This window comes from Chiloscyllium plagiosum, chromosome 3 (genome assembly GCF_004010195.1).
Source record: "Chiloscyllium plagiosum isolate BGI_BamShark_2017 chromosome 3, ASM401019v2, whole genome shotgun sequence".
Classification (NCBI taxonomy): Eukaryota; Metazoa; Chordata; class Chondrichthyes; order Orectolobiformes; family Hemiscylliidae; genus Chiloscyllium; species Chiloscyllium plagiosum.
This window is the reverse complement of record NC_057712.1, coordinates 2,995,418-3,021,209: the sequence shown is the minus strand read 5'-3', so window position 1 is coordinate 3,021,209 and position 25,792 is coordinate 2,995,418. Positions and strand designations below refer to the sequence as shown.

Here is a 25,792-nt window from a genome sequence, read left to right as displayed (position 1 = left end):
GTGGGATGAAAAGTGAGGACAAGAGTGACATCATGCTGTTGTGAGTGATGGGAAGGGCAAGAGCGGAAGCTTAAGGGATAGGTTGGATGCTGTTGAGGGCCCCATCTACTACAGTGGGTGGAAGCCCATGGTTTGGAAGAAGCAAACCATGTCGGCAGCACTGTTTTGGAAGGTGACATCATCCAAAAAGATGCGACGTAGGTGAAGGAACTGGGAGAATGGGATGGAGTCCTTGCAGGACGTGGGGTGTGAAGAGCTGCAGTGAAAGTCGCCAAGGGAGTCAGTGGCTTTGTAGTGAATGGTAGTGGACTATTTATTCCCTGAAATGGAGACAGAGAGGTCAAGGAAAGGAAGGGAAATGTCGGAAATGGCCTCTGGAAATCTTCCCACCATTGCCTCCTATCTTATAGTGTCCCAACCCTGGACAGCCCATTTCTATCTCCTTCCCCAAATCCACAAACCAGACTGTCCCAGTACGCACATCAAATCAGTCTGTTCCTACCCCAATAAACTTATTTACTCCTACTTTGACTCCATCCTCGCTCCACTTGTCCAGACCCTGCCCACCTACATCCATGATTCCTCTAATGCTTGTCATATGAGGAGCGGCAGAGGACTGGCGCTATAATCGATGGAATTTAGAGTGGGGGAGTGCTGTGTGTGTGGTGATCGAATAGAAGAAATCTGATTGTAATTTACAGATTACTGAGGCCTGGCTAGAGTGAACATGAAGAAGAAGTTTCACTAATAGGTATTTCTGCAGTGCATCTTATACATAGTACACACTGCGGCTACTGAGTGTCGGTGGTGGAGGGAGTGGATGTGGTGCCAGTTAAGTGGGCTGCTTTATCTTAGATGGTGTCAAGCTTCTAAAGTGTAGTTGGAGCTGTACTCATTCAGGCAAATAGCACTCATCCACCACAACTGTCTACTGAGTTGTGCCTTGTAGACAGTGGACAAGCTTTCAGCGGTCAGGTGGTGAGTTACTTGCCACAGTATTCCTAGTCTTTGACCTGCTCCTGTAGTTACTGTGTTTATATGGCAAGTTCAGTTGAGTTTCTGGTTATTGGTCACCTCCAGGATGTTGATAGAGGTTTTCTTTGGGGCAGGTGGAGAGGTGGATTCGGTGATGGTAACACCATTGAATGTCAAGGGCCAGTGCTAAGATTGTCTGTTGTTGGAGATCATTGCCTAGCATCTGTGTGTTGCAAATGTTACTAGCCACTTGTCAACTCAAGCCTGGATACTGTCCAGATCTTGTTGCATTTGAACATGGACTCCTTCAGTATCTAAGGAGTCATGAACAGTGCTGAACATTGCACAATCATGTGTGAATATTGCCACTGCTGACCTTATGAAGGAGGAAAAGTCTTGTTTTATCCTTTTATTACTTGAATATGTCCCTGTGTTTTGGTATGAAATGAATGATCATTTTGTGTTTATGTTGCAGGTCTTGCTCAACTGTATTTTAATTAAATCATTCAGGGGCTAAAGACTTCAGTGGTTAGATCAGCAGTTGCTACTCATCCCTAGTTGCCTTTGAGAAGGTGGTGACAACTAAGTCAATTGTTTTTTATGTGCAAGAATGCCCACTTCTCTCACCATAATTCGGGATATCCATTATAGCAAAACCTATGATCATTTATTTCAAATCAAATGAAGTAAAAAATTCACACGAGAGAATCGAAAATGGGACAACATATTTGCATCAACCCACCCACAGGTTTGTTCCTGGTTTTGCCACATTCATAAGCTTGAGGTTCATTCCCCTTCTGGACATGAATAGCAAGCACTTCCAACATGAATTTAAGGCAATTTGTCTGCTTCCAGCATACTGGAAAAGTTTTATCTAACTTGCCAATTTCAGGAGAACCAGATCCCCTGCCTACAAACAAAACTTAAAATGTATCCGCAGCTGTCCACCTTCCCCTGGGGGCCTTGTACAGAAATGATCATCCCAATTTCTACTATCCCAATGTTTGGTCCTGGAACCATCTGAAATTATTCAAGTCATTTAAGATTGGGAATAATAGTGATACAGAGTAGGCTGTTTTCTGGTTATGTGTACAAGCACAAAACAGAACTCCTGGACTAGTTTCTCCAAAAGTTTTAATTGTATTTTTTATCAAAACTCACAGTTGATGATACATACCTTGTAGCTTCTGGATCCCACACAACAATGTCAGCGTCAGCTCCTGGAACAATTCTTCCTTTCTTAGGGTACAGATTGAAAATCTTTGCAGCATTTGAACTAGTCACAGCAACAAAACAGTTTTCATCCATTTTGCCACCGACCTGAAAATTGTAATCATATTTACTTTAAAAAGTTACAACATTTTGTTTTACATACCATCAAATTTATGTCACCATCTTCGATCTTATAACATATAATGCTATTTTCCAGCAACTGATTTAACAAGAAAACTGCACTCAGGACCATGTCTCTCACTGGGATAATCAGTTGAAGATTTGAGAAAATTTCAAAACAACTTATCTTACCAAATTTTCCCTTCCAGCTACTATCAACTCTGAAGACATAGTATGGATGACCAACTTGTAGCCCAGAAAGGGAGAAAAAAACAGGTAGAAAATTCCAAAACAGACAAAGGAACTGTCAAAGATCCAAAAAGCCTTAAGAACTGCAGGTGCTGGATCTTTGACACAAAAACAGAAATTGCTGGAAAATCTCAGCAGGTCTGGCAGCATCTATGAAGAGAAATCAGAGTTAATGTTTTGGGCCATGTTCCGATGACCTTTCTTCAGAACTGATGGTAGCTTTCTGGTTTTTATACAGAAATTAGGGTGTGGGGGAAGGTAGAGTAAATGATAGGTGGTGCTAAAACCCAAAAAGACAGAACAACAGTTGGACAGACAAAGGAATGATTAAAGGTTCATCCGGGGAATGAATGGCTGTTAATGGGAGACTATTAGTGACTGACAATGGGTAGTGTATGGTAGCAGCCCATGTGATGCAAGGCCTGGTGTAGGAAGGTGAGGGAAAACATGGGAAAAGGTGCTCAAGCTCTAAAATTGTTAAACTCAATAATAAGTCCAGGAGGCTGCAGAGTTCCCAAGCAGAAAATGGAATGCTGTTCTTCTAGCTTCACTGCAGCAAACCTGAAAGCGAGATGTTGGTCAGGGAACACGGTGGTATGTTGAAGTGGCATGCAACTGGAAGATCAGGGTGCTTTTTGTAGTCAGAATATATGTATTCTGTGAAACGGTCACTCAGTTTGCACTTTGTTTCCCCAATGTAGAGGAGACTGCATTGTGAGCAGCAAATGCAGCATTCTAGATTGAGTGAGTAAAATGCTGTTTTACCTGGAAGGTATGTTTGGGGCCTTGAATGGTGAGGAAGGAGGACATAAGTTGTCAGGTATTACACCTTCTCTCTGTTGCAGCAGAAGGTGCCGTGAGGCTGTGGGGATTTGTTAGGAACAAAGGAGGAGAGGTTCAGGGTGTCCTGGAGGGAAAGGTCCTTGTGGAAGGCTGACAAGGGAGGGGAGAGGAATCTGTGTCTGCTGGTGGCATTCCACTGTCAATTCCTGATGAAAAGTTATCTATTTCGCTTCCAAGTTCCACCCTCTCTTTTCTTCACCTGGTCCATCTCTGATTCCTCCCTTCTTCAACATCAGTTTCCATTTCTAAGGATAGGCTGGCCACCAAGATCCACTACAAACCAACTGACTGCCATACTTACCTTTACTATACATCCTCTCACCCTGCTTCCAATAAAGACTCTATTCCATTCTCCCAGTTCCTTCATCTCCATTGCATCTGTTCTGATGATGCCAACTTCAATAAGGGGGGGGGCTCCTATGTCCACCTTCTACCTCAACTGAAGATTCCCCAGCCCTGTTATTGACAGGGCCCTCAGCTGGGTCTGACCCATCTCCCTTACTTTGGCCCTCACTGCCTCTCTTCCCTCTCTCAACACAATAGAGTCCCCCTTATCCTTACCTGCTATCCCACCAACAATCACATCCAGAGAATTATTAGCCGCTGTTTCCTCCACCTCTTGAACTGCTTCAATCCGTTGGCGTAGGGACACCCACTGTGCTGTTAGGAAGGGAGATCCAAGAGGCAACCCAGTGACAGTGAAGAAATGTCAATATGCTTCCCTGTTTGGATGGCAAGTGGTTTGGAGGGGAATATACAGGCAGTGGCATTTCCATGCATCTGCTGTACTTGTCCTTTTATGCAGTAGGAAGGAAATAGATGAATTATCACTGTGCAACTTAGCGATGATAGACACTGCTGCCACTACAGTCAGTAGTGAAGGGAGTGAATGTTGAAGGTGGTGAATGGGTTATGGGGAAGCTACTGGAATCTGTTGTTAAAAAGTCACTGAAGAAGTATGAAATTATGGGCTAATAGAGCATAGTTTTATTGTAGTCATGTCTGACAAATCTAGTTAGATTTTGAGGAGATCATAAAGACACACAAGGAACATTATCTACATAAACTTCTATGAGCAAACTGAAAGCACATCTTGCCTTTTCAACTTGTATTGGAAACTGTTTGGGTGATAGGAGACAAAAGGAGATTATTTTGGTCAAACCAGGCATGAATGAGTGTTTTGTTAATAAGACTTGCCTGTTTGAAATTTAGCGCACATGTTTGGAGCTAACTGATGATTACAATTATTTTACATTTCTGCAATAGATACTTGTATGTTTAGATTGGAAGCAATTTTGCAGTGATACATTTAGCTTCCACAAACCCACCTTCAGTGTGTATGGAATGCATCAACTGACATAAAACCACAGCTTAGAATAAATTATGATGTAGACAGATCACTTGGCCCTTTCAAGAATGAAATCCATGCAATTATCCGTGGTAAGGATATCAAGGTACAAGGTATATAAATGAAGTTGAGGTATAATTCAACAAATATTTAATAGATCAGCAAAACAGACAGGAATGTTGGCTGACCTACCCTCTTTCTTCAATTTTCTCCATGATCTGTACCCAAGTAAATCAATGTCCCAGATGCAAGGCAGGAAAAGTCACTAACAGAGTCAACGTTAATGGAGGCAGGCATCTTTTGTCATGCCTAACCATTCCCCCACCCCCCCGCCAAGAGCAAGGAAGTCTGCCTGATAAAGCATATTTCAATGTTGTCCATTGGGCAGAGTTGCTGGAGACCCAGGCCCAGGTTGCACAGACATGAACAACTGCACAGCGAAAACAGCAAGCATTTTTTTGGGGCTTGATTGCAGGGTGGGCATTGTGGCAATAGAGAGTCCAAAGGAAGAGGGTAGCTTTCAGTGTCCATCTCCCTGTCCCCATCCGTTAACCAAGATTGGGGAATATGGAGACCATCAGCTCAGCAAGCAAACTACCCTGGTTTCTCTGTCAGGAAAGCAGCAACTTCTCACACCTGACAGGAATGTAGGTAATCGGACTGAGGATAGGTCAAGTGACTTAAATGGCCATTAATTGACAACACGTTAGGAAGGCTGCCTAGGTAGTGGGTGGGGGACAGATATCCGGTTAGTGTCAACCTGCCTGATGATTTTCCCTTCACGTTATTGGCCCCATCACCTCCGAGGTGAAGGCAATCCCACCCAATGTGTTACCTATACAAACTTCAATACACAAGACCTAAGAAAAATAAACATTTAGCAAAATCAGAAGAGTACTTCCAATTACGTAACTCCAACAGTAATGTTTATCAATTGATCTGATAAAATGGAAAATTTCAGTATGATGTTAAAAGTTAGGACATACAATATTATTCATTTTCCCACTTTGAATAAAGAATTGAAACAAAAACAGAAGTTGCTGGAAATGCTCAGCAAGTCTGGCAGCATCTGTGAAGAAGTTAATGTTTTGGGTCCAGTGAGGAAGAGTCACCGGACTCGTGATGTTAACTTTGATTTCTCTTCACAGAGAATGGTGGCGACAACGCAATACAGAGGAACCTCGATTATCTGAATATCAATTATCCGAATATAGGATCATCCAAAGGAGATCTTGAGGTCCCGATAGAAACATTACATCAAAGACATGTTTCCAACAGTGATCGCGTGTTTTGTTTACAATGATTAAACAGGCACTGTCTCCAAATGACTGACCTTCCGCCCCCTCTCTCATCCCACACTTTCCCTGGAGTTCTAAAGAGGGGTGTACCCTACATCCCCCCTTCCCCAGATAATCTCTCCAACATTGTTCCTGTACAGGGCAAAGGTGGAACCTATCAAAAAGTTGCAGTAAAAAGGTGTGTGTGTGTATGTGGAGACTTACCCCACAGAGGCAGCAGCATCCAGTCCAGCTGCCCTGGGGGGGGGGGGGCGGGGATGAACAGCGGGTGGGTTTGGTGGGGTGGTCCACGCACTCTGTGCTGCTGCCTACTCTCCTGAATGGGGAGCAAACTTCAAAAACTCCGAGCCCCAGAGGAAAGGCATTTAATCGATTAACTGAATAATCGATTATCCAAACAAAATGGTGCCCAACCATCTCGTTCGGATAATCGAGGGTCCTTTGTTTTTTGCAATAAAATACAAGTAACAATAAATAAATCAAATCAATTAAAGAATGCAATAGCAACCTTTTCAAGAAATCAAGAAGAATGTAGGAAAGGGAAAATATACAATGTATCAGGGATGTTCTTCTAATACGTTCCAACTATTCTAACATCAACAATACAGTGATATAAATTAAACCTCATTCTATTCTACTGTATGGCAACCTCATTCTGATGTATGCAAGTTCACAAGAAAAATTGAGGAAATAACTGTGATTGAAATTAGCTTGAATGTTTGAAAGATCTTCTCCAGTTTACAATAATTACCATAATTTGTGAGACTTCCTAATGTACAAGTAATACTAATCAACATCAAAGATATCAAAGGAATATCAAACATACCACTCCTTTCTCCCAGATAACAGTCATTCTGTCCTGCACTCCAGTAACACCATGAGGAATTTTAGTAAAATCCTCTTTCCCTATAGCTTTTTGCTTGATAGTAAATGGACGGTGATCCGAAGCAACGACATTAATGGTATCACTAAGAAAAATAAAAGAACAGTAATAATACTTAATCAGTCTTTAAATGAAGTATTGGTATTAGGTACTTCTGTCTTGAAAGATTTTATATTGAATTCAAGTTTTGATAATTTCAATTTAAGGTTAATTACGATAACATATTTCATAGTTATGCAATATATATTTTTCTGCCCTGACTTCCCACTGAAGATTTATGATTCTTATTGAAGCTATTTACAAAAAAGCAAACTCTCAGAATGTTCCCATTCCAAAATCTAGCTGCTAAACAAATGGCCACTCAATACAGGATAAGCCACACCGGTAGGTGAGTCGCTTTCACTTAATGCTAGTGGCAGACATTGCATCCAGTCTTCAACTTGATCAAAACATTTATGCCGTAATTCCCAACTAAACTGTTAAGTCAAAATTATTAGTGGCTTTGTGCACACTATGCAGAAACTTTTTCTAACAAGCTATCACTTATACCTCAGTCATTCAGAAACAAAGAGTAGACCATTTGGGCTACTGAGCCAGCTTCACCATTCAACATGATCATGGTTGGTCTCCATCTTAATGACATACTCCCACTCTTTCCTCATACCCTTTGAGATCTTTAGTCTCCAGAAATCTATTTCTTCCTTAAATATCTTCAGTGACCTGGCCTCCACAGTTTTATGTGGTAGAGATTTTCACAGATTTACCACTGTCTAAAAGAAAACACATCTCCTCATCTCAGTCTGAAACACTGAGTATCCTGAGTCCATGACCACTTGCTCTGGAACGGTGGACCACAGGAAACCACATCCCTGCATCCAGTCTCTGCAGCCTTGTCAGAATTTAATATGTTTTAATGAGATCCCATTTCATTCCTCTAAACGTCAGTGAATATAATCCCAGTTGACCCAATCTCTCCTCATATATAAACCTGCCCAGAATCAGTATAGTGAACCTTCATCTTCAAGGAGACCAAAACTGCACATAACACTCCAGGCATTGTCTCATCAAGGCCCTGCAAAACAACAGTAAGGCTTCCTTGGTTCTGTTGTCAAATCTTTTTGTAATGGAGGCCAACATACTATTTATCTTTCTAACTCTTGCTGTTTGTTTGCTTTCAGTGACACTGTACAAGGACACCCAAGTCCCTTTGTGCATCAACATTTCACAATCTATGGCCATTTGAATGATATTCTGCCATTCTTTTTTTCCAACCAGTGGACAACTTCACATTAATAACACATTAACTTTCAGTTAGGTACGCTTGAACTAAATTGCCAAAATGAACACACTGAAGTTAAAGAAACCAAGCAAAATTTATACCTTTCGCTGATGCATTTGTCGCTCAGAATTTGTCCAACCGCCTGGAAGTTCCCTAAGTCAATTCAATTACTTCTGCCCTAGTGTTCAGGTAAAAAGGCAAGTCTGAAGCAGTTTAGAAGCATTTACAAATATTTCTTTAAATCAAGTTTCGTAACTTTCAATTTGCATGATTATCTGTGTTTTTGCTTTTATTTTAAAGTAAAAAATTCACATCATTGATGTCAGTGGCAAGACAACTAATTATTACCCATCCATAACTGTCTCCAGGAAGATGTCTTGAAGCACCTTCTTTAATTATAGCAGTCTGGGATATGAAAATTCTCCAGTGGTGCATTTAGGTATGGAGCTCCAAGATTTTAACCCAGTGATAATGAAGAATATCTTCAGGTTAGGATAGTGGATGAGATACTTGAAAGTGGTATTGTTCCATTGCAACCATTACCTTGTCTTTCCAGGTGATAGAGATTGTTGATTGGTAAGTGCTACTTAAGAAGCCTCGGCGAGCTGCAGTGCATTTTGTAAACAGTATCCACTGCAGATAGTGTGCTCAATGATGGAGTCAGTATTTAAGGTGGGGAACAGGTGCTAATCAAGCAGGCTGCTTTGACTTGGATAATACCAATTTTGTTTTAAGGGAGTTGGCACGGCACTCGTCCAAGCAACTGCAGTATATTCATCACAGTCCTTCTGCCTTGTAGATGAGGAAATGATTTTGGATAGTCAGGTGGTGAGTCACACATGTAGAATTCCTGGCATTAGACCTATTTGTGTAGCCACAGTATTTATGAGACTGGACAAGTCAATTTTCTGGAAAAGCGCAGCAGGTCAGGCAGCATCCAAGGAGCAGGAAAATCAATGTTTTGGGCAAAAGCCCTTCATTACGCTTTTGCGCAAAACATCGATTTTTCTGCTCCTCGGATGCTGTCTGACCTGCTGTGCTTTTCCAGCACCACTCTAATCTTGACTCTGATCTCCAGCATCTGCAGTCCTCACTTTAGCCAAGTTAATTTTCTGGTCAATGGTAATCCAGAACATTGATGGCAAGGGACTTAATGATAGTACCATTGAAAATTCAGGAGATAGTTCAGCCCTCTTACTGGAGATAAGTTTGGAGACAAGTTTGCACTGGCATGACATGAAAGCTACTTGTCAATTATCAGTCCCGGCTTGAATACTACCCAAGTTTTACTGCACAAAGGCATAAACTGCTTCAGTATCTAAGGAGTAACGAACATTATGTTATAAAACAAGAGACATTCGCAACCTCACCACGACTCTCCAACACACACACCCACATGCACACATACACATATAAGTTTGTGGGGTGAATTTGTACTTGTAAAGTTACATTGTAATTTACTCAAAAACTGTATGATTATATGTAAGATTCTGTTAATTCATTTTTTAGATTAGTATCAGTCTAAACATTATGGCACAGACAGTAGCACACAGAGGTGCTAGTACCCAATACATTATCTAGGCTGACACCAATTGTTAAAGTTCACTTGAGAATGTAACTTGTATGTAAAAATGTTTTGTGATTTACATATGAAAGAAGTGAAACTAACATTGTCATTCTAACAGATGAGAGACTTAACAAACAATCGAGGTATTTTTCAATGTATCATTTCAGTTACATCACACTGTAGCTTACAATCATGTACTCCAGTGCCCCGAAAGCTAGTGCTTCCAATTAAACCTTTTGGACTATAACCTGGTGTTGTGTGATTTTTAACTATGTTATAAGAGGTATTTCTTGTTATATACATAGACCAGATGGAGTAATTTCGAGAAACAGTGGCCAAAACATGAAGAAATAATGATTATTTGTAGCATTTTTAGTTTGCCATTGAAATAAAAATAATGGCAACTTGATTTTTGGCCATTGACACATTTTGTTAGCATTCATATTACTTCCACATTAAAACTCTAAATTCTAATCCATGTACAATTTATATAATACATAGTACTTTAAAAATGCACTTGCCAATTTATCACACTATTATCACTCAGGCAGCACAATTTATCAGATGCACCTGCAAACATGTAACATAGTTGACTACAACTTAGTCAAAATAGTTTTCAAACTTCAGGTGGTGTGCTTGAAGGAAAAGAATGGGTTAGCTTGTTACTAAAACTCACTTGGCTAGCAGACTCATGAGGTAGTTGGGAGTGCTAGCATCCAGTCGGAGAGGAGGTGCAGTAACATGAGCAGCAGCGTGAGACCAGTCCGGATGGTAATAGCTTGATCCATTGAGAGTTGTGTGTGCTAGTGTTGTTTCCCCATATATAATTTTGCCTTAAAAAGATTGAAGTTTAGAATTTCAAAAAACAGCATATCTATACTTCATTCATCAAATTATAGCTTGCCATTTTAAATATACTTTTGTCACATGTACAGATACAGTCCTTCACTTTATCTTCATTCTGTATGTCAGAGGCTCCCACTTTCATTGTATGAAACGTAGAATAAGTTTGGCTTAATGTATATTGTTGCAAACATATATTAACCTTTAATTCCACACATGACCAGTTTGAGGATATTGTTGTTAAAAGGAATCTTCTGCAAAGAATATATTGGTAGAATTTAATGAATAGCTTTATCAGGTATGAACCATTCATTCAGCCAGACCCTCATTTTGGGTACTCTGACATAATTGATAAAATTGATAAAAAGCACAGCTGTGAGTATATAATTAGCAAAGGATGAGGTGAGATGGGTGAGACACTCATTGTTCTTTTAACATAACAGAACATCTCATTTGCTTTGCATGAACACTATCATTCAAAATTCGACACCAGCCCATAGAATGAGATATTACATTAGGTGAGTAAAAGCTGGTCAAAGGAGGAACTAGTAAAAGTGATAGGCTCAGGTAGGCTAGTATTAGATAATCCACCTGTTGGCCTACATCATTAAGTCACACATTGGAATGGTCAAGGGAGGGGGCAAAGGCCAATTTAAGATGGTGAATCCAAAAAGTCAGGAGAGAGCTGTAACAGCGAAACAATACACATGTATTGATTCCACCTAGTTCTCAAATTTAGTGAAAGTTAAATTATTAAGCACTTTTACAAGATTAAATCACAATGCTAGCCAAACATAAAAACAAGCTTGTTAAGGAGTTATCATTCAAAAACTAATTGTGGCCTTAAGAAAAGGCAGGTTTTTAATTCTTTTCTTTATTATTATTAGACCATCATCAAAATTATATCAATATTTCCTTCTCCACTGTCAAAAGCTTTGAAACTGTGGTCTTGGGTATGTACGGACTAGGAGCAGTTCAAGTCTCTAGGTAAAAGTTAAAAGGTGTGTTACCCCCACTGAGCAACCCAGAAAGACCATTGTGTTGACAGATTTTTTTTAAAAAGGAGGTGCTTAGAAGAGAACAGAGTGACAGCAAAAAAAACCCAAATGTGACAAAATTATGTATCACTAAAAGAAAAATGAAGGATATGTAGACCAGTGAAGGCAGTGAAAGAAAGATGGAGAAAGAGAAAAAAAACAGGGAGAGAGAAAAAATAATAGAGAGAAAGAGAGACAGAGAAAGAGAAGTGGCGAGTTCTAAATAGAAATTCTGAATTTGTTTTCAGGTCTGAAGAAATTAAACGAATTTAGATAAACTACTCTTGACAGCAGAGGAACAAACAAGAAATCTAAAATTACTGAATAAGATTTACAATGCCTTTTCTTAGTGCTGAATAATATCTGACAAATACCTAAATAAATAGTCATGACTTGATGTTTGCAAGTTTGTAGCTCAGGTCGAGGTTTAGGGTGTAGGTTTGCTCACTGAGCTGTAGGTTTGATATCCAGACATTTCATTACCTGGCTAGGTAACATCATCAGTGGCGACCTCCAAGTGAAGCGAAGCTGTTGTCTCCTGCTTTCTATTTATATCTTTCTCCTGGATGGGGTTCCTGGGGTTTGTGGTGATGTCATTTCCTGTTCGTTTTCTGAGGGGTTGATAGATGGCATCTAGATCTATGTGTTTGTTTATGCCGTTGTGGTTGTAGTGCCAGGCCTCTAGGAATTCTCTGGCATGTCTTTGCTTAGCCTGTCCCAGGATAGATGTGTTGTCCCAGACGAAATGGTGGGTTTTTTTCATCCGTGTTTAGGGCTATGAGAGAGAGAGGGTCATGTCTTTTTGTGGCTAGCTGGTGTTCGTGTATCCTGGTGGCTAACTTTCTTCCTGTTTGTCCTACGTAGTGTTTGTGGCAGTCCTTGCATAGATCTAGATGCCATCTATCAACCCCTCAGAAAACAAACAGGAAATGACATCACCACAAACCCCAGGAACCCCATCCAGGAGAAAGATATAAATAGAAAGCAGAAGACAACAGCTTCGCTTCACTTGGAGGTCGCCACTGATGATGTTACCTAGCCAGGTAATAAAACGTCTGGATAGCAAACCTACAGCTCAGCGAGAAACCTACACCCTAAATGACTTGATGTACTGAGACAAAGAAAATAATGTTATAGTCGTCTCCTAAAGTAAGAATTCAGCTTTATGATGGAAGTAGGGCTCCATGTGATTTCAAATTATGAACTATTTCTGCTCTAAAACTTTTCATTTGAATAATAACCTAAACAGTAAGCACTGCGAATTTAAGATAAAAGGCATGGCTGCTATTTCCTGATGAAATTTCCTCTGAGTTCCTAAAGTGTGATTGAAAACATGCATGCTTGCCTGTACTTGACAGTCAAGTGCTTGCCCTTTATTTTATAAAGTTTCTTGCCTGCTAGGATCAGTCATTAAGATTCAGACAGTTATCCTTAAGCCTCAAGCTTGTCAAATGAAAGGCTCTCTCTTTCAAAAAGATGTATGATAGTCATTTAGAAAGGTACAATTTGGTAGGCAATTCAAAACAATCTAGGTTTCTCAAGTCAACATTACTTGTTCTATCTGTTTGGAAGATATAATGCATTAAAAAGTTGTTCACAGCTTGTTAAAAAAGGATCCACAGGGTGTTTAAAAAAATTGAAGTGAAGAAAGGACTTATCCCTCAAGGTACAAACTTCTCCATGACCTAGTTAGTAATAATGCAACCTTTGGCTCTGGAGTTCAGTCTGAGTAAATGCGAGGTATTCCATTTTAGTACAACAAACAAGGGTAGGACTTACACAACCAATGGCAGGGCCTTGGGTAGTGTTGTAGTACAGAGGGGTAAAAACAATGACTGCAGATGCTGGAAACCAGATTCTGGATCAGTGGTGCTGGAAGAGCACAGCAATTCAGGCAGCATCCCACGAGCAGCAAAATCGACGTTTCGGGCAAAAGCCCTTCATCAGGAACCTAGGGGTGCAGGTACATTATTCTTTGAAGTTTGTGACAGAGATGGGGTAGGTAAAAAGGCACCTTTGCCTTCATTGCTCAGTCCTTTAAGTATAGGAGTTGGGACGTCATGTTCAGGTTGTATAGGACATGGGTGAGGCCTCTTCTGGAATACTGCATCCAGTTCTGGTTGTCCAGTTATAGGAAGGGTATTTATCAAGCCGGAGAGGGTTTAGAAAAGATTGACCAGGATGTTATGGAAGGTTTGAGGTATAAAGAAAGGCTGGATAGGCTGAGACATTTTTCACAGGAGCATAGAAGATTGAGAAGCAATCTGACAGAAGTTTATAAAATAATGAGAGGTATATATTCAGTTAATGGTTGTCTTTTCCCTAGGATGGGTGATTTCAAGACTGGGGGTCCCATTTTTAAGGTGAGAGAAGAGAGGTTTAAAAAAGACATAAGAGGCAAATTATTTTTACACAGAGGGTGGTTCACATATGGAGTGAACTTCCTGAGAAAGTGGAGGATGTGGTTACAATTACAACATTTAAAAGACATTTGGATAGATACTTGAATAGGAAAGGTTTGGAGGGACATGAGCCAGGAGCAGGCAGGTAGGACTAGTTTCGTTTGGAATTATGTTCGGCATGGACTGAATGGAGCAAAGGGTCTATTTTGATGCTGTATGACATTGACTCTATAGTTCAATTTTACAAAACAGAACTCTATAAATAACATTTAAAAATCATACATTTCCTAAGTACTACTTCATCTTTACCACGAGATGTAGAACATTGTCACATGCAACCTGATTGAGAACAAATTTATGTGTAATGTTGGAGAATAAATGCACTGGATGTAACTAGTTTTGTTTTTACATACTCCAGTACCACGCTTACCTTGCATTTTTGCAGAAGCAATAACATCACCTGCAGATTTGCTTGAGACATTAACCAAATATAATGGACAATGGGTCTGAAATTGGATGTTAATGGGAAGAGTTAGATATGGAGCTCAGCTGAAACACCAAAGAGTATATATTTAATGCATAAATTCTTAACTGCAAAACTCACTCTATTGGCAATTGTGATGGCACGATGTGTTGCTTCCGCCTCAAGCTGTGTGAAGTAAGAAAGAAATACTTTAAACATTTTTCATCCACAAATTACATTTAGTGGAAAATAAATCAGAACAGCTTTCAATTTTCCAAAATACGTTTAGGGACAGCACAGAACTTTGCAGTAAATAAGATAAGATTACTGAATTTTAAAATAAGGTTTTTTAGCTTTTGCAAGTTCCAACAATATTCCCTGCAACAATTTTAATGAACAACTTACCTTCATGCGCAGTTTTAATATGACTGCTGGGGAACATCCAATAGTTCCAACAATTAACAATCATATATTTTAAATCATCTACATTTAAATATCCAAAATTTTGTGAGACAAAAAAAAGCTTAACATTATATTGACAAAACATATAGAGAACTTACTGAACTAGCATTATTTTGATTGGCAAACAAGTTAAACAGAAGCTTACTCAGCTTCTTGTGTGTTTTTCATTCACATCTCAGCTCAAAATGGACACGTTTTCTATTTCCATGGCATAACAGTTACTAACACTTTGAAACTTACACTGAAATCAAATGCTATCTAACTTGTATCATACTGCATACTTCCACAAAGTCAGATTATGCAATGCAATCCAATTTCAGGAAGAATGCACTTAACATAGTAAAATACTGAGGCACTTTACAGGAGCGCTATCAAACCTGTTCTAATGTTCAGCCACTGGGGCAAATAGGCAAAAACTTGGTCAAAGAGGTAGGAATTAAAGGATCATATTAAGGGGGAAAAGAGATGTGCAAAGGGATCTAAAATCACAGAACTGGAGGTACACTGATACCATGGAGGGATATAAAGATGCAGGAGATTAGACATAGGGTCCACACACAAATTTGAGACAATTACATTTTTAAAATGCAGCTACTGCTTAACCTGGATCCAATATCAGTCAGCACAGTGGTGAAGGCTAATAGCAATAGAACTTGGCATGAGTTTGAGCATTTTGAAGATCTAAAGAATACAAAGAATATAATCTGGGAGAACAATTAGGCTAAAAGAACCAATTCTGGTAGTGACAAAATGGATGATGGTTTAAGTAGCCGCTGAGCAGAACCAGGAATTGTGCCAAGCTATGTTCTAAAGGCAGAAATAAGTAGTGGCAGCATGGACAATAAAAACAGAAATTTCTAGAAAAGCTCAGCAGGACTGGCAGCACTGATGGAGATAAATCGGAGTTAACGTTTCAGTCCCATCATTGGACTTGAAACATTGACCCTGATTTGTCTCTTCAGACATGGCCAGACCTGTTGAGTTTTTCCAGCAATTTCTGTTTGAATTTCTGATTTCTAGCATCTGCAGTTCTGTTTAGTAGTGGCATGGATATGTGGTTGGAAGTTCAGCTAGCTGCCAAATGTGACACCAGCAGTGCAAAAAATCTGATTTAACCTCAGAGAGGTGCCAAAGAGAGGGTGATGTTAGTGGCAATGCAATTGTCTTTGAGACTGGAAGTAATGGTTCAGATTTCCCAATATTGGCTGGAGGAAATTTCGGCTCTTCCAATCCTAGACTTTAATTATCCTATTTTATTCATTTGTGGGAGTTGGGTGTCGATGGCCGGCCAGCCTTTATTGCCCACCCCTAGTTGTCCTTGAGAAGGTGGTGGCGACCTGCCTTCTTGAACTGCTGCAGTCCACCTGCTGTGGGTTGGCTCACAATGCTGTTAGGGTTGGAATTCCAGCGACTAGGTGTCAGATACAGTGGAGGAATGGAGAGAGCTGGTGGTGAAGTAGGGCTGGATATGGATAGCCTATGGGAGGGAACTAATGTATGTCTTGGATGATGTCACCAAGGGGTAGCATGTAAATAAGAAATAGGACATTGTCAATGACAAACTATTGAAGCACACTAGAGGCACAATTCAGGAATGGAAGAGAAACCACTGCAGACAATGCTCTACCTGAAACAGATGTGTCAACATAGAATCAGGCATATGCAGTCTTATCAAAATTTAGAGTTGTGGAGAGGTTTGGGATGAGGATGGTACATTTCACCAAGTCAACAGCTGCAGGCAGAGAAGAATGAAGAAGTATAGTTTACTTTTAACACAGGCAAGCATAATATCATTTGTGTCATTAACAAGGACTGATTTGATACTGTGGGAGGGCACAATTATCATTGGAGTCAGGAAGAATAGCTAGGTGGTCAGCAGTTTAGTGCAAATAGGGTGAGGAGTTCATGAGGAGAAACAGTACAGAAACTAGAGGAAGATTAAATTCACAAATAAGACAGAAGGGAAATATTCAGAAAAGTTTGGCCTGGTCAGCTTCTACAAAGAAGGTACGATGTGGAGGTATTGGTGTTGGACTGGAGTGGACAAAGTTAAAAATCAGACAACATCAGGTTACAGTCCAACAGGTTTAGTCAGCTAATTGGATGATCTCAATCTTAATGACAATCTCATGGGCTCCTCTTATTTCTTTCTAGGAGATAAGTACAGCCTACTTCATGATCATCCCTATGCCCTAGTCCCCAGAGCTACCAAAGATGAATTTCCAATTGTTTTAAAATAAGCAGACAGACAGAAACATGCAATTAATGAATAGAATAAACTATTTAAATTTATGTATGGCATTGCTTCCTTTCAATGTCTTTTTCCCCCAAGTTTAGTTTGCTATCTGTGGAAAGGGCTTCTATATACTTGAAAATAAAAGCAACCATATGTTATTAATATATATATAGAGTTTAGGTGAATATCATTTCATATTTATTTTATACACTTTATCTGACTTAACCATTTGATAGGACAAACCTCCTCAGGTCTGCTGATGTCCAATCCCTCAGGCCCAGTGATTCCCAATTCAAGAGCTTCTTTTGCACCCTAAAAAACAAAAGAAAAAGTTATAGTACTGTACATTGCCCCATTCAAGAACCAAATTAGGTTACAGAAATATTTAATTCCTATCAGTTCATCTGCATTAGGACTGATGCTACTACAAGTTCTGCTGCATTGAATGCACACATCAGATTAAAATTTAAAGAATCTAAAATTATGACATAATTCAAACAATTTTCAGTGTTGATACATCAGATTAAATGGAAATATTTACCTCTGCTACTAGCTCTCCATTTTCAGCATGCACACAAGGTATGGCACCAAGACTTTTACATGCACGAAAAGCTTGGTAAAGTTCATTATCCCGCAGCATGTATTGATCCTTATAGGTCATGTAAGTCTGGAATGAATTCACTCCATGCTCCCTCACTAGTTCTTCCATTTCAAATTGCACCTATATAAAGAGAAAAATGTTGAAGATATCATCTATAAATGCACTTGTTTTACATCATTTTTATTTAGAGCATAAGAAATAAGAATAGAAGACTACACAGTGTCTTGTAATCCTGTTCTGTTATTCAATAATATGGAGATGCTGGCATGGGTTTGGAGTGGACAAGGTTAGAAGTCACACAACACCAGGTGAACCTGACAAAGGAGCAGCGCTCCTCAAGCTTGTGATTTCAAATAAACCTGTTAGAGTATAACCTGGTGTTGTGTGACTTCACTCTCCTAACTTATGTCCATTACACTTAATTCCCTTAACAATCAATAAACTATTTAATACTATCTTAAAAGTACTCAATGACTGAGCATTCACAGACTTCTGGGGAGACATTTCCAAAGATTCACGACCACTGGAGTGAAGAAACTTTTCCTCATAATTAGGCAACTCCTTATTCTGTAATTCTTAGTTTTAGATTCTCCAGCCAGGGTAAAGAGTGTTATGAAGATGTGGGTGTACTGTACCTTTAAGAGAGTTAAAAGCTGGCAGAACTACCTGACAGCACCAAGTGTTCTGAATAAAATACAATGTAACATGTGGTCCAGCAGTTAGGGTAGCTGGTTGCCTGGTGACAAAAACAAATTTAAATTAGGCCAATCCGTTTAAATTATAACCCCCCCCCCCCTAAAAAAACAAGCCAATCAAATTTGAATTGAGTATATTGACAATCCAATGCTTTGGGGGTATAAGACCGGGAAAATTGAACATTTAGGGGAGAACCGCCAAAAGACCAACAGACGTAGGCTGCTAGTAAGAACTGAAAATGTGTTGCTGGAAAAGCGCAGCAGGTCAGGCAGCATCCAAGGAGCAGGAGAATCGATGTTTCGGGCATGAGCCCTTCTTGACCTGCTGCGCTTTTCCAGCAACACATTTTCAGTGCTGTTCTCCAGCATCTGCAGTCCTCACTTTCTCCTGCTAGTAAGAACTCTCTGAGAGGTACCTAGAGAAGGAGTTTGCACAGAGAAAAAATATTGACAACGACCTAGAGAGCAAATCTAAGAGGAAGATACAACAGCTGGCTGGTTTTGAAATTTGAATTTTTTGATAAATATTACTCGGGGGTTTTATAAGACTAGTATTATGGAAGGGAAAGTAAAAGATAGATTAGAGGAAGGAGTTTAAATAGTTGTTAGTTAATTATTCTCTGTTATACTTTAAGAAATAAAGTTGTTTCATTTTACTTTAACTAGTTCTTGGCCTCTTGAGTTTTCACAGATTACCGCATGGAATAAATCTTTTCTGTGTTACCCCAGTGTTGTAACAAAAGTCACTTAAAATCTGTCTGACCAAGCCCACCAAGAATAATATGATCACTTTTCATTCTACTAAATTCCAAAGATTAAAGGCCAATTCTACTCAAACACTCTTCAAAGCACAATCCTCTCATCTCATGATTCAATCTTGTAATCTCTACCGTATCCCTCCTATGACAAATTCTTTTTTCCTATGGAAAGATGCACTTGAGTACACAGTATATTTCTGGCGTTGTCTCACCACAGAAGACGTTTTGCCCACATTGAAATGTAGGAAATTAAGGGGCCATCTGATTGACAGTTCCAAGGTATAAAAGCAACATATTGAATTGATCGAGAAACTATTTCAACCTGTTGGAAAGTCGAGGGCAAGAAGGCATAGTCTAAAAATGTGATTCGATGTACTTTATTCAATTCCAATAAAGGCTACACACGAGTCTTCCAAATTGCATGTTGTACTTGCATGCAAGGTGCAGGAGCCAAATTTCTCAAAATATTAAAATCTACTAGCTTTCCAGTCTTCCATCTTAAAAAAAAAGACTATGGATGCTTTTGACTATGCTTTCATATTCCAGACTGTACTTTATTCCACACATTCATTCATGTTCCTTCAACAGAAATATTTGATGTTGAGAAGACCAACAGACATAGGAACGGCTGGTGTACAAGTTATAGTTGGAGCAAACCTGAGAAATTGCAATTGATGAACGGATATACCCAAATAACCATTTTACTGGCTAAGAAAATTATTTTATGGATTATAAGGGAAAAATATGAATCACTGTTTGTTTCAAACATGGTCATGTAGATGTTGTGTTGCACGTTTTCTATTGTCATGACTCACTGGGGTAGTGCATTGGAAATCAAGCCCCACTAATCCCAGACTAGTCACAAATATGAAAAATATAGTCAAACTATTCAATTTAACTGACTGACAAACTCTGGTTTAAAGAAAATGCTCACCTTGTTTCTGCACTTAACAAGAAAATAACTTTATTGTATACAAACAGTCTTTAAACAATGACAATTAGGAACCTGAACTGCTAAATTATAGCTTTGAAAATTACCTCTACCCCTTCTTAAATTCTCCTCTTCATAAACAGACAGACATTACAAGGATATTAAGGGTACAAAATGCAGAAAGAAATGGAGGATGGGAAAAAAATTGTGGCTCAAAGAGCTTCTCCTTTTTTGAGGCATTGGAGGTGATTTCCTAGAATTTCAGGAGCAGCAATTACTGTTTTATAGGCCGTTGAATTGTTTCGGAACTTTGGGAGAGAAAAGAACAAAACAGCTGCACCTTTAAAAGGAGGATGACAGACAAAGGCAGCGACTACATGGTCAGTAAGAGAGAGAGAGAGAGAGAGAGAGAGAGAGAGAAAGAGAAAGAAACCTATACTGCTAACTAACACAGCAGGGAATCTGCACAGTTACCACCTTTGCTGTTTGAGTTCATGTATCTCTGGACATCAGAGTGCGTCTAGGAAAAATTAACAAACAGCAAAATTCACAGCTTACCTTGGAGGAACCTGTGTGGGAGAGCTCACAGCACAGGAAAAGATAAGTGCACAGTTTTTGTGTAACCTTGCTGAAAGTCTGCAGGAGTGAATAGAGTGGGTTTCTTCTTGATTATATGTTTTATTGAGATCTGTCCCTTGCTTAAATTTTAAAAATATAAACCATGAGAACTAGGTTAGCCTGAAGCACATTTTTTTAACAGCAATAAGACGGTGCTATTTTCTGGGTCTATTAATTGTGAAGGAGCAAAGATGGCCTTTAATAGAGTGATGTGCTCTTCCTGTTGGATGTAGAAGTTTAGAGAGAGTTTTCATGTTAATGATGATTATGTCTGCAGGAAGTGTCTTTGGCTGCGAATCCTATCATATTGCATGGATCAGTTGGAGTATAATGTTAAAAGATTAAATTGTACTCTCTCCCTGGAGATTAATGAAATGTTAACGAGTTAAACTCTACTGTCTTTCTCCAGAAGCTAAACATTCTAGAAGTGGGTGGGGGCAACATTCATGCAGGAATGTGGACGACTCGCACTTAATTTGGGCAGCCATTTACTACTACTCTCTTGCTATTATGAAATTAAACTCTCATTCAGTCCCTTCCATTCATAAATGCTTTCATAGCCATCCCACACTGCTAGGTCACATCATACCTACATTGTCTTGGGGAAGTACGATGTCAGAAAATCATTTGCATAATGATTCCCCAAGATTAGGACATTTTTACATTATCTCAGAGGATGACCTCATCCTACCATTGTACCTGGGGTAACATGTGATTATTGGACTGGGAGAGCGGAATGGCCAGAGTACCTGCAAGCATTACCAACTGACCTGTATAAAAGGGATGTGTTTCCTTTATTCGGGGCCTCTTTGACTCAACTTCACATGCCTGAGAAGAGAGAGTCAAAGGGCTCACCTAGCTTGTACAAGCTTTAATGAGCTTTAACTGTTTGCAGAAGTGTTTGTGGGTGTGCGCGAATTGAATGTAGTGTATGAAACCTCTGGAAAAGAACCTAACATGCTGTTTTGGAAAAAGTAGGGAGCGATGGATTTTCAGGGGAATGTTGCATGAACAGCCAAGGTTCTGGTATTGAGACTGGCTCTAATGTAATGAGAGGTATGTCAGGTTCCAAGGGATCGATTGTGATAGGGGACTTTCTAGTCCGAGTTACAGACAGACATTTCTGTGGCCAGCAGTGAAAAATCAGAATAGTATGTTGCTTCCCTGGTGCCAGGACCGAGGATGTCTCAGAGAGGGTGCAGAATGTTCTCAAGGGGGAAGAGGGGCCAGTAAGGGGTCATTATACACATTGGTTCCAATGACCTAGGAAGGGAAAAGTTTGAGATTCCTAAGGGAGTTTACAGTTAGGCAGGAATTTAAAAAGGAGGTCCTCAAGTGTAGTAATATCTAGATTACTGTCAGTGCTATGAGCTAGTGAGGGCGGGAATAGGAGGATAGAGCAGATGAATGCATGCCTGAGGAGCTGGTGTACAGGAGAAGGGTTCACATTTTTGAATCATTGGAATCTGTTTTGGGATAGAAGTGACCTGTACAAGAAGGACAGATTGCACCTAAATTGGAAGGGGACTAAGATACTTGTAGGGAGATTTACTAGAGTTGCTTGAGAAGATTTAAGCTAATAAGGTGTGTGTGGGGACCCAGGGAAATAATGAGGAAAGATTTCAATCTGAGACTGGTACAGCTGAGAACAAAGGCATGTCAAACTGTCAGGACAGGCAGGGACAAAGCAGAGAACAACGCAGGACTGATAAATTAAACTGCATTTATTTCAATGCAAGGGGCCTAACAGGAAAGACAGATGAACTCAGGGCATGGTTGGGAACATGGGACTGGGATATCATAGCAATTACAGAAACATGGCTCAGGGACCGACTGGACTAACAGCTTAATGTTCCAGGATACAAATGCTACAGGTAGGACAGAAAGGGAGGCAAGAGAGGAGAGGGAGTGACGTTTTTGATAAGGGATAGCATTACAGCTGCACTTAGGGAAGATATTCCCGGGAAAACATCCAGGGAAGTTATTTGGATGGAACTGAGAAATAAGAAAGGGATGATCTTATTGGGATTGTATTATAGACCCCCTAATAGTCAGAGGGAAATTTAGAAACAAATTTGTAAGGAGATCGCAGCTAAAGTAAGAATAATATGATGGTTATGGTAGGGGATTTTAACTTTTCAAACATTGACTGGGACTGCCATAGTGTTAAGGGTTTAGATGGAGAGGAATTTGTTAAGTGTATACAAGAAAAATTTCTGATTCAGTATGTGGATGTACCTACTAGAGAAGGTGCAAAACTTGACCTACTCTTCGGAAATAAGGCAGGGCAGATGACTGAGGTGTCAGTGGAGAATCACTTTTTGGCCAGTGACCATAATTCTATTAGTTTTAAAATAGTGATGGAAAAGGTTAGACCAGACCTAAAAGTTGAAGTTCTAAATTGGAGGAAAGCAAATTTTGACGGTATTAGTCAAGAACTGATTGGGGGCAATTGTTCGCAGGTAAAGGGCCAGCTGGAAAATGGGAAGCCTTCAGAAATGAGATAACAAGAGTCCAGAGAAAGTATATTCTTGTTAGGGCGAAAGGCAAGGTTGATAAGTATAGGGAATGCTGGATGACTAAAGAAATTGAGGGTTTGGTTAAGATAAAGAAGGAAGCATATGTCAGGTATAGACAGGATAGATCGAGTGAATCCTTAGAAGAGTATAAAGGTAGTAGGAGTATACTTAAGAGGGAAATCAGGAGGGCAAAAGAGGGGACATGAGATAGCTTTGGCAAATAGAGTTAAGAACAATCCAAAGGGTTTTTACAAATACATTAAAGACAAAAAGGGTAACTAGGGAGAGAATAGGGCCCCTCAAAGATCAGCAAGGCAGCCTTTGTGTGGAGCCGGAGGAGATGGGGGAGATACTAAATGAGTATTTTGCATCAGTATTTACAGTGGAAAAGGACATGGAAGATATAGAATGTCGGGAAAATAGTTGGTGACGTCTTGAAAAATGTCCATATTCCAGAGGAGGAAGTGCTGGATGTCTTGAAACACATAAAAGTGGATAAATCCCCAGGACCTGATCAGATGTACCCTAGAACTCTGTGGGTAGCTAGGGAAGTGATTGCTCGGCCTCTTGCTGAGATATTTACATCATTGATAGTCACAGGTGAGGTGCCAGAAGACTGGAGGTTGGCTAACATGGTGCCATTGTTTAAGAAAGGTGGTAAGAGAAAGCCAGGGAACTGTAGACCGGTGAGTCTGATGTCGGTGGTGGGCAAGTTGTTGAAGGGAATCCTGAGGGACAGGATTTACATGTATTAGGAAAGGCAAGGTCTGATTAGGGGATAGTCCAGCATGGTTTTGTGTAGGGGAAATCATGTCTAATGAACTTGATTGAGCTTTTTGAAGAAGTAACGAAGAAGATTGATGAAGGCAGAGGGGTGGACATGATCTATATGGACTTCACTGAGGCGTTCGACAAGGTTCCTCATGGTAGAAGGGTTAGCAAGGTTAGATCTCATAAATACAGGGAGAACTTGCCATTTGGATACAGAACTGGCTCGAAGGTAGAAGACAGAAGATGGTGGTGGAGGATTGTTTTTCAGACTGGATGCCTGTGACCAGTGGAGTGCCACAAGGACTGGTGCAGGTCCACTGCTTTTCATCATTTATATAAATGATTTGGATGTGAACATAGGAGGTATACTTGCAATACCTAAGTTTGCAGATGACACCAAAATTGGAGGTGTAGTGGACAGTGAAGAAGGTTGCCTCACATTATAACGGGGTCTTGATCAGATGGGGCAATGGATTGAGGAGTGGCAGATGGAGTTTAATTTAGAAAAATGTGGGATGCAGCATTTTGAAAAGGCAAATCAGGGCAGGACTTGTACACTTAATGGTAATGTCCTGGGAGTGTTGCTGAACAAAGAGACCATGGAGTGCAGTTTATAGTTCCTTGGAAGGGGAGTCGCAGATAGACAGGATAGTGAAGAAGGCGTTTGGTATTTGTACAGAGCACTGAGTATAGGAGTTGGGAAGACATGTCGCGGCTGTATATTGGTGAGACCACTTTTGGAATAGTGTGCGCAATTCTGGTCTCCTTCCTATTAGAAGGATATTATGAAACTTGAAAGGGTTCAGAAAAGATTTACAAGGATGTTGCCAGGGTTGGAGAATTTGAGCTACAGGGAGAGGCTGAACAGGCTGGGGCTGTTTTCCCTGGAGCATTGGAGGCGGAAGGATGACCTTATACAGGTTTATAAAATCATGAAGGGCACGGATAGGATAAATAGACTGTGAGAGAAGTTCAGCTGCAAAGATAACTGAGAAAAATGATTGATTATTAAGCAAATATTCCATGACCGTAAGACATAGGAGTGGAAACAAGGTCATTCGGCTGATCGAGTCCACTCCACCATTTAATCATGGCTGATGGGCATTTCAATTCCACTTACCTGCACTCTCCCCATAGCCCTCAACTCCTTGCAAGATCAAGAATTTATCAATCTCCACCCTGAAGACATCCAATGTCCCGGCCTCCACTGGGCTCCAGGACAATGAATTGCCCAGGCCCACCACTCTCTGGCTGAAGAAATGTCTCATTTCTGTTCTAAATTGACACCCTCTAATCTTAAGGCTGTAATCTTCGAGGAGAAAGTGAGGTCTGCAGATGCTGGAGATCAAAGTTGAAACTTTATTGCTGGAACAGCACAGCAGGTCAGGCAGCATCCAGGGAACAGGAGATTTGACGTTTCGGGCACAGGCCCTTCTTCGGGCACAGGCCCGAAACGTCGAATCTCCTGTTCCCTGGATGCTGCCTGACCTGCTGTGCTGTTCCAGCAATAAAGTTTCAACCTCAATCTTAAGGCTGTGCCTACGGGTCCTAGTCTCCCCGCCTAACAGAAACAGCTTCCCAGCATCCACCCTTTCTAAGTCATGCATTATCTTGTAAGTTTCTATTAGATCTCCCCTCAACTTTCTAAACTCTAATGAATACAATCCCAGGATCCTCAGCCG

At 40.1% G+C, this 25,792-nt stretch overlaps 1 protein-coding gene across 1 annotated transcript in view; it reads right to left on the bottom strand.

The window, feature by feature from the left end:
• dpysl5b (dihydropyrimidinase like 5b) overlaps window positions 1-25,792 on the bottom strand; it is a 64,985-nt gene that overhangs the window by 20,906 nt on the left and 18,287 nt on the right. Inside the window, exons 3-9 of the mRNA XM_043676164.1 lie at window positions 17,759-17,938; window positions 17,461-17,529; window positions 14,661-14,705; window positions 14,487-14,562; window positions 10,451-10,607; window positions 6,872-7,013; window positions 2,153-2,295 (exon numbers count right to left, since the gene is read on the bottom strand). Of these exons, the coding sequence (XP_043532099.1) occupies window positions 2,153-2,295; window positions 6,872-7,013; window positions 10,451-10,607; window positions 14,487-14,562; window positions 14,661-14,705; window positions 17,461-17,529; window positions 17,759-17,938 (812 nt within the window). The remainder of the gene's footprint in view (window positions 1-2,152; window positions 2,296-6,871; window positions 7,014-10,450; window positions 10,608-14,486; window positions 14,563-14,660; window positions 14,706-17,460; window positions 17,530-17,758; window positions 17,939-25,792) is intronic.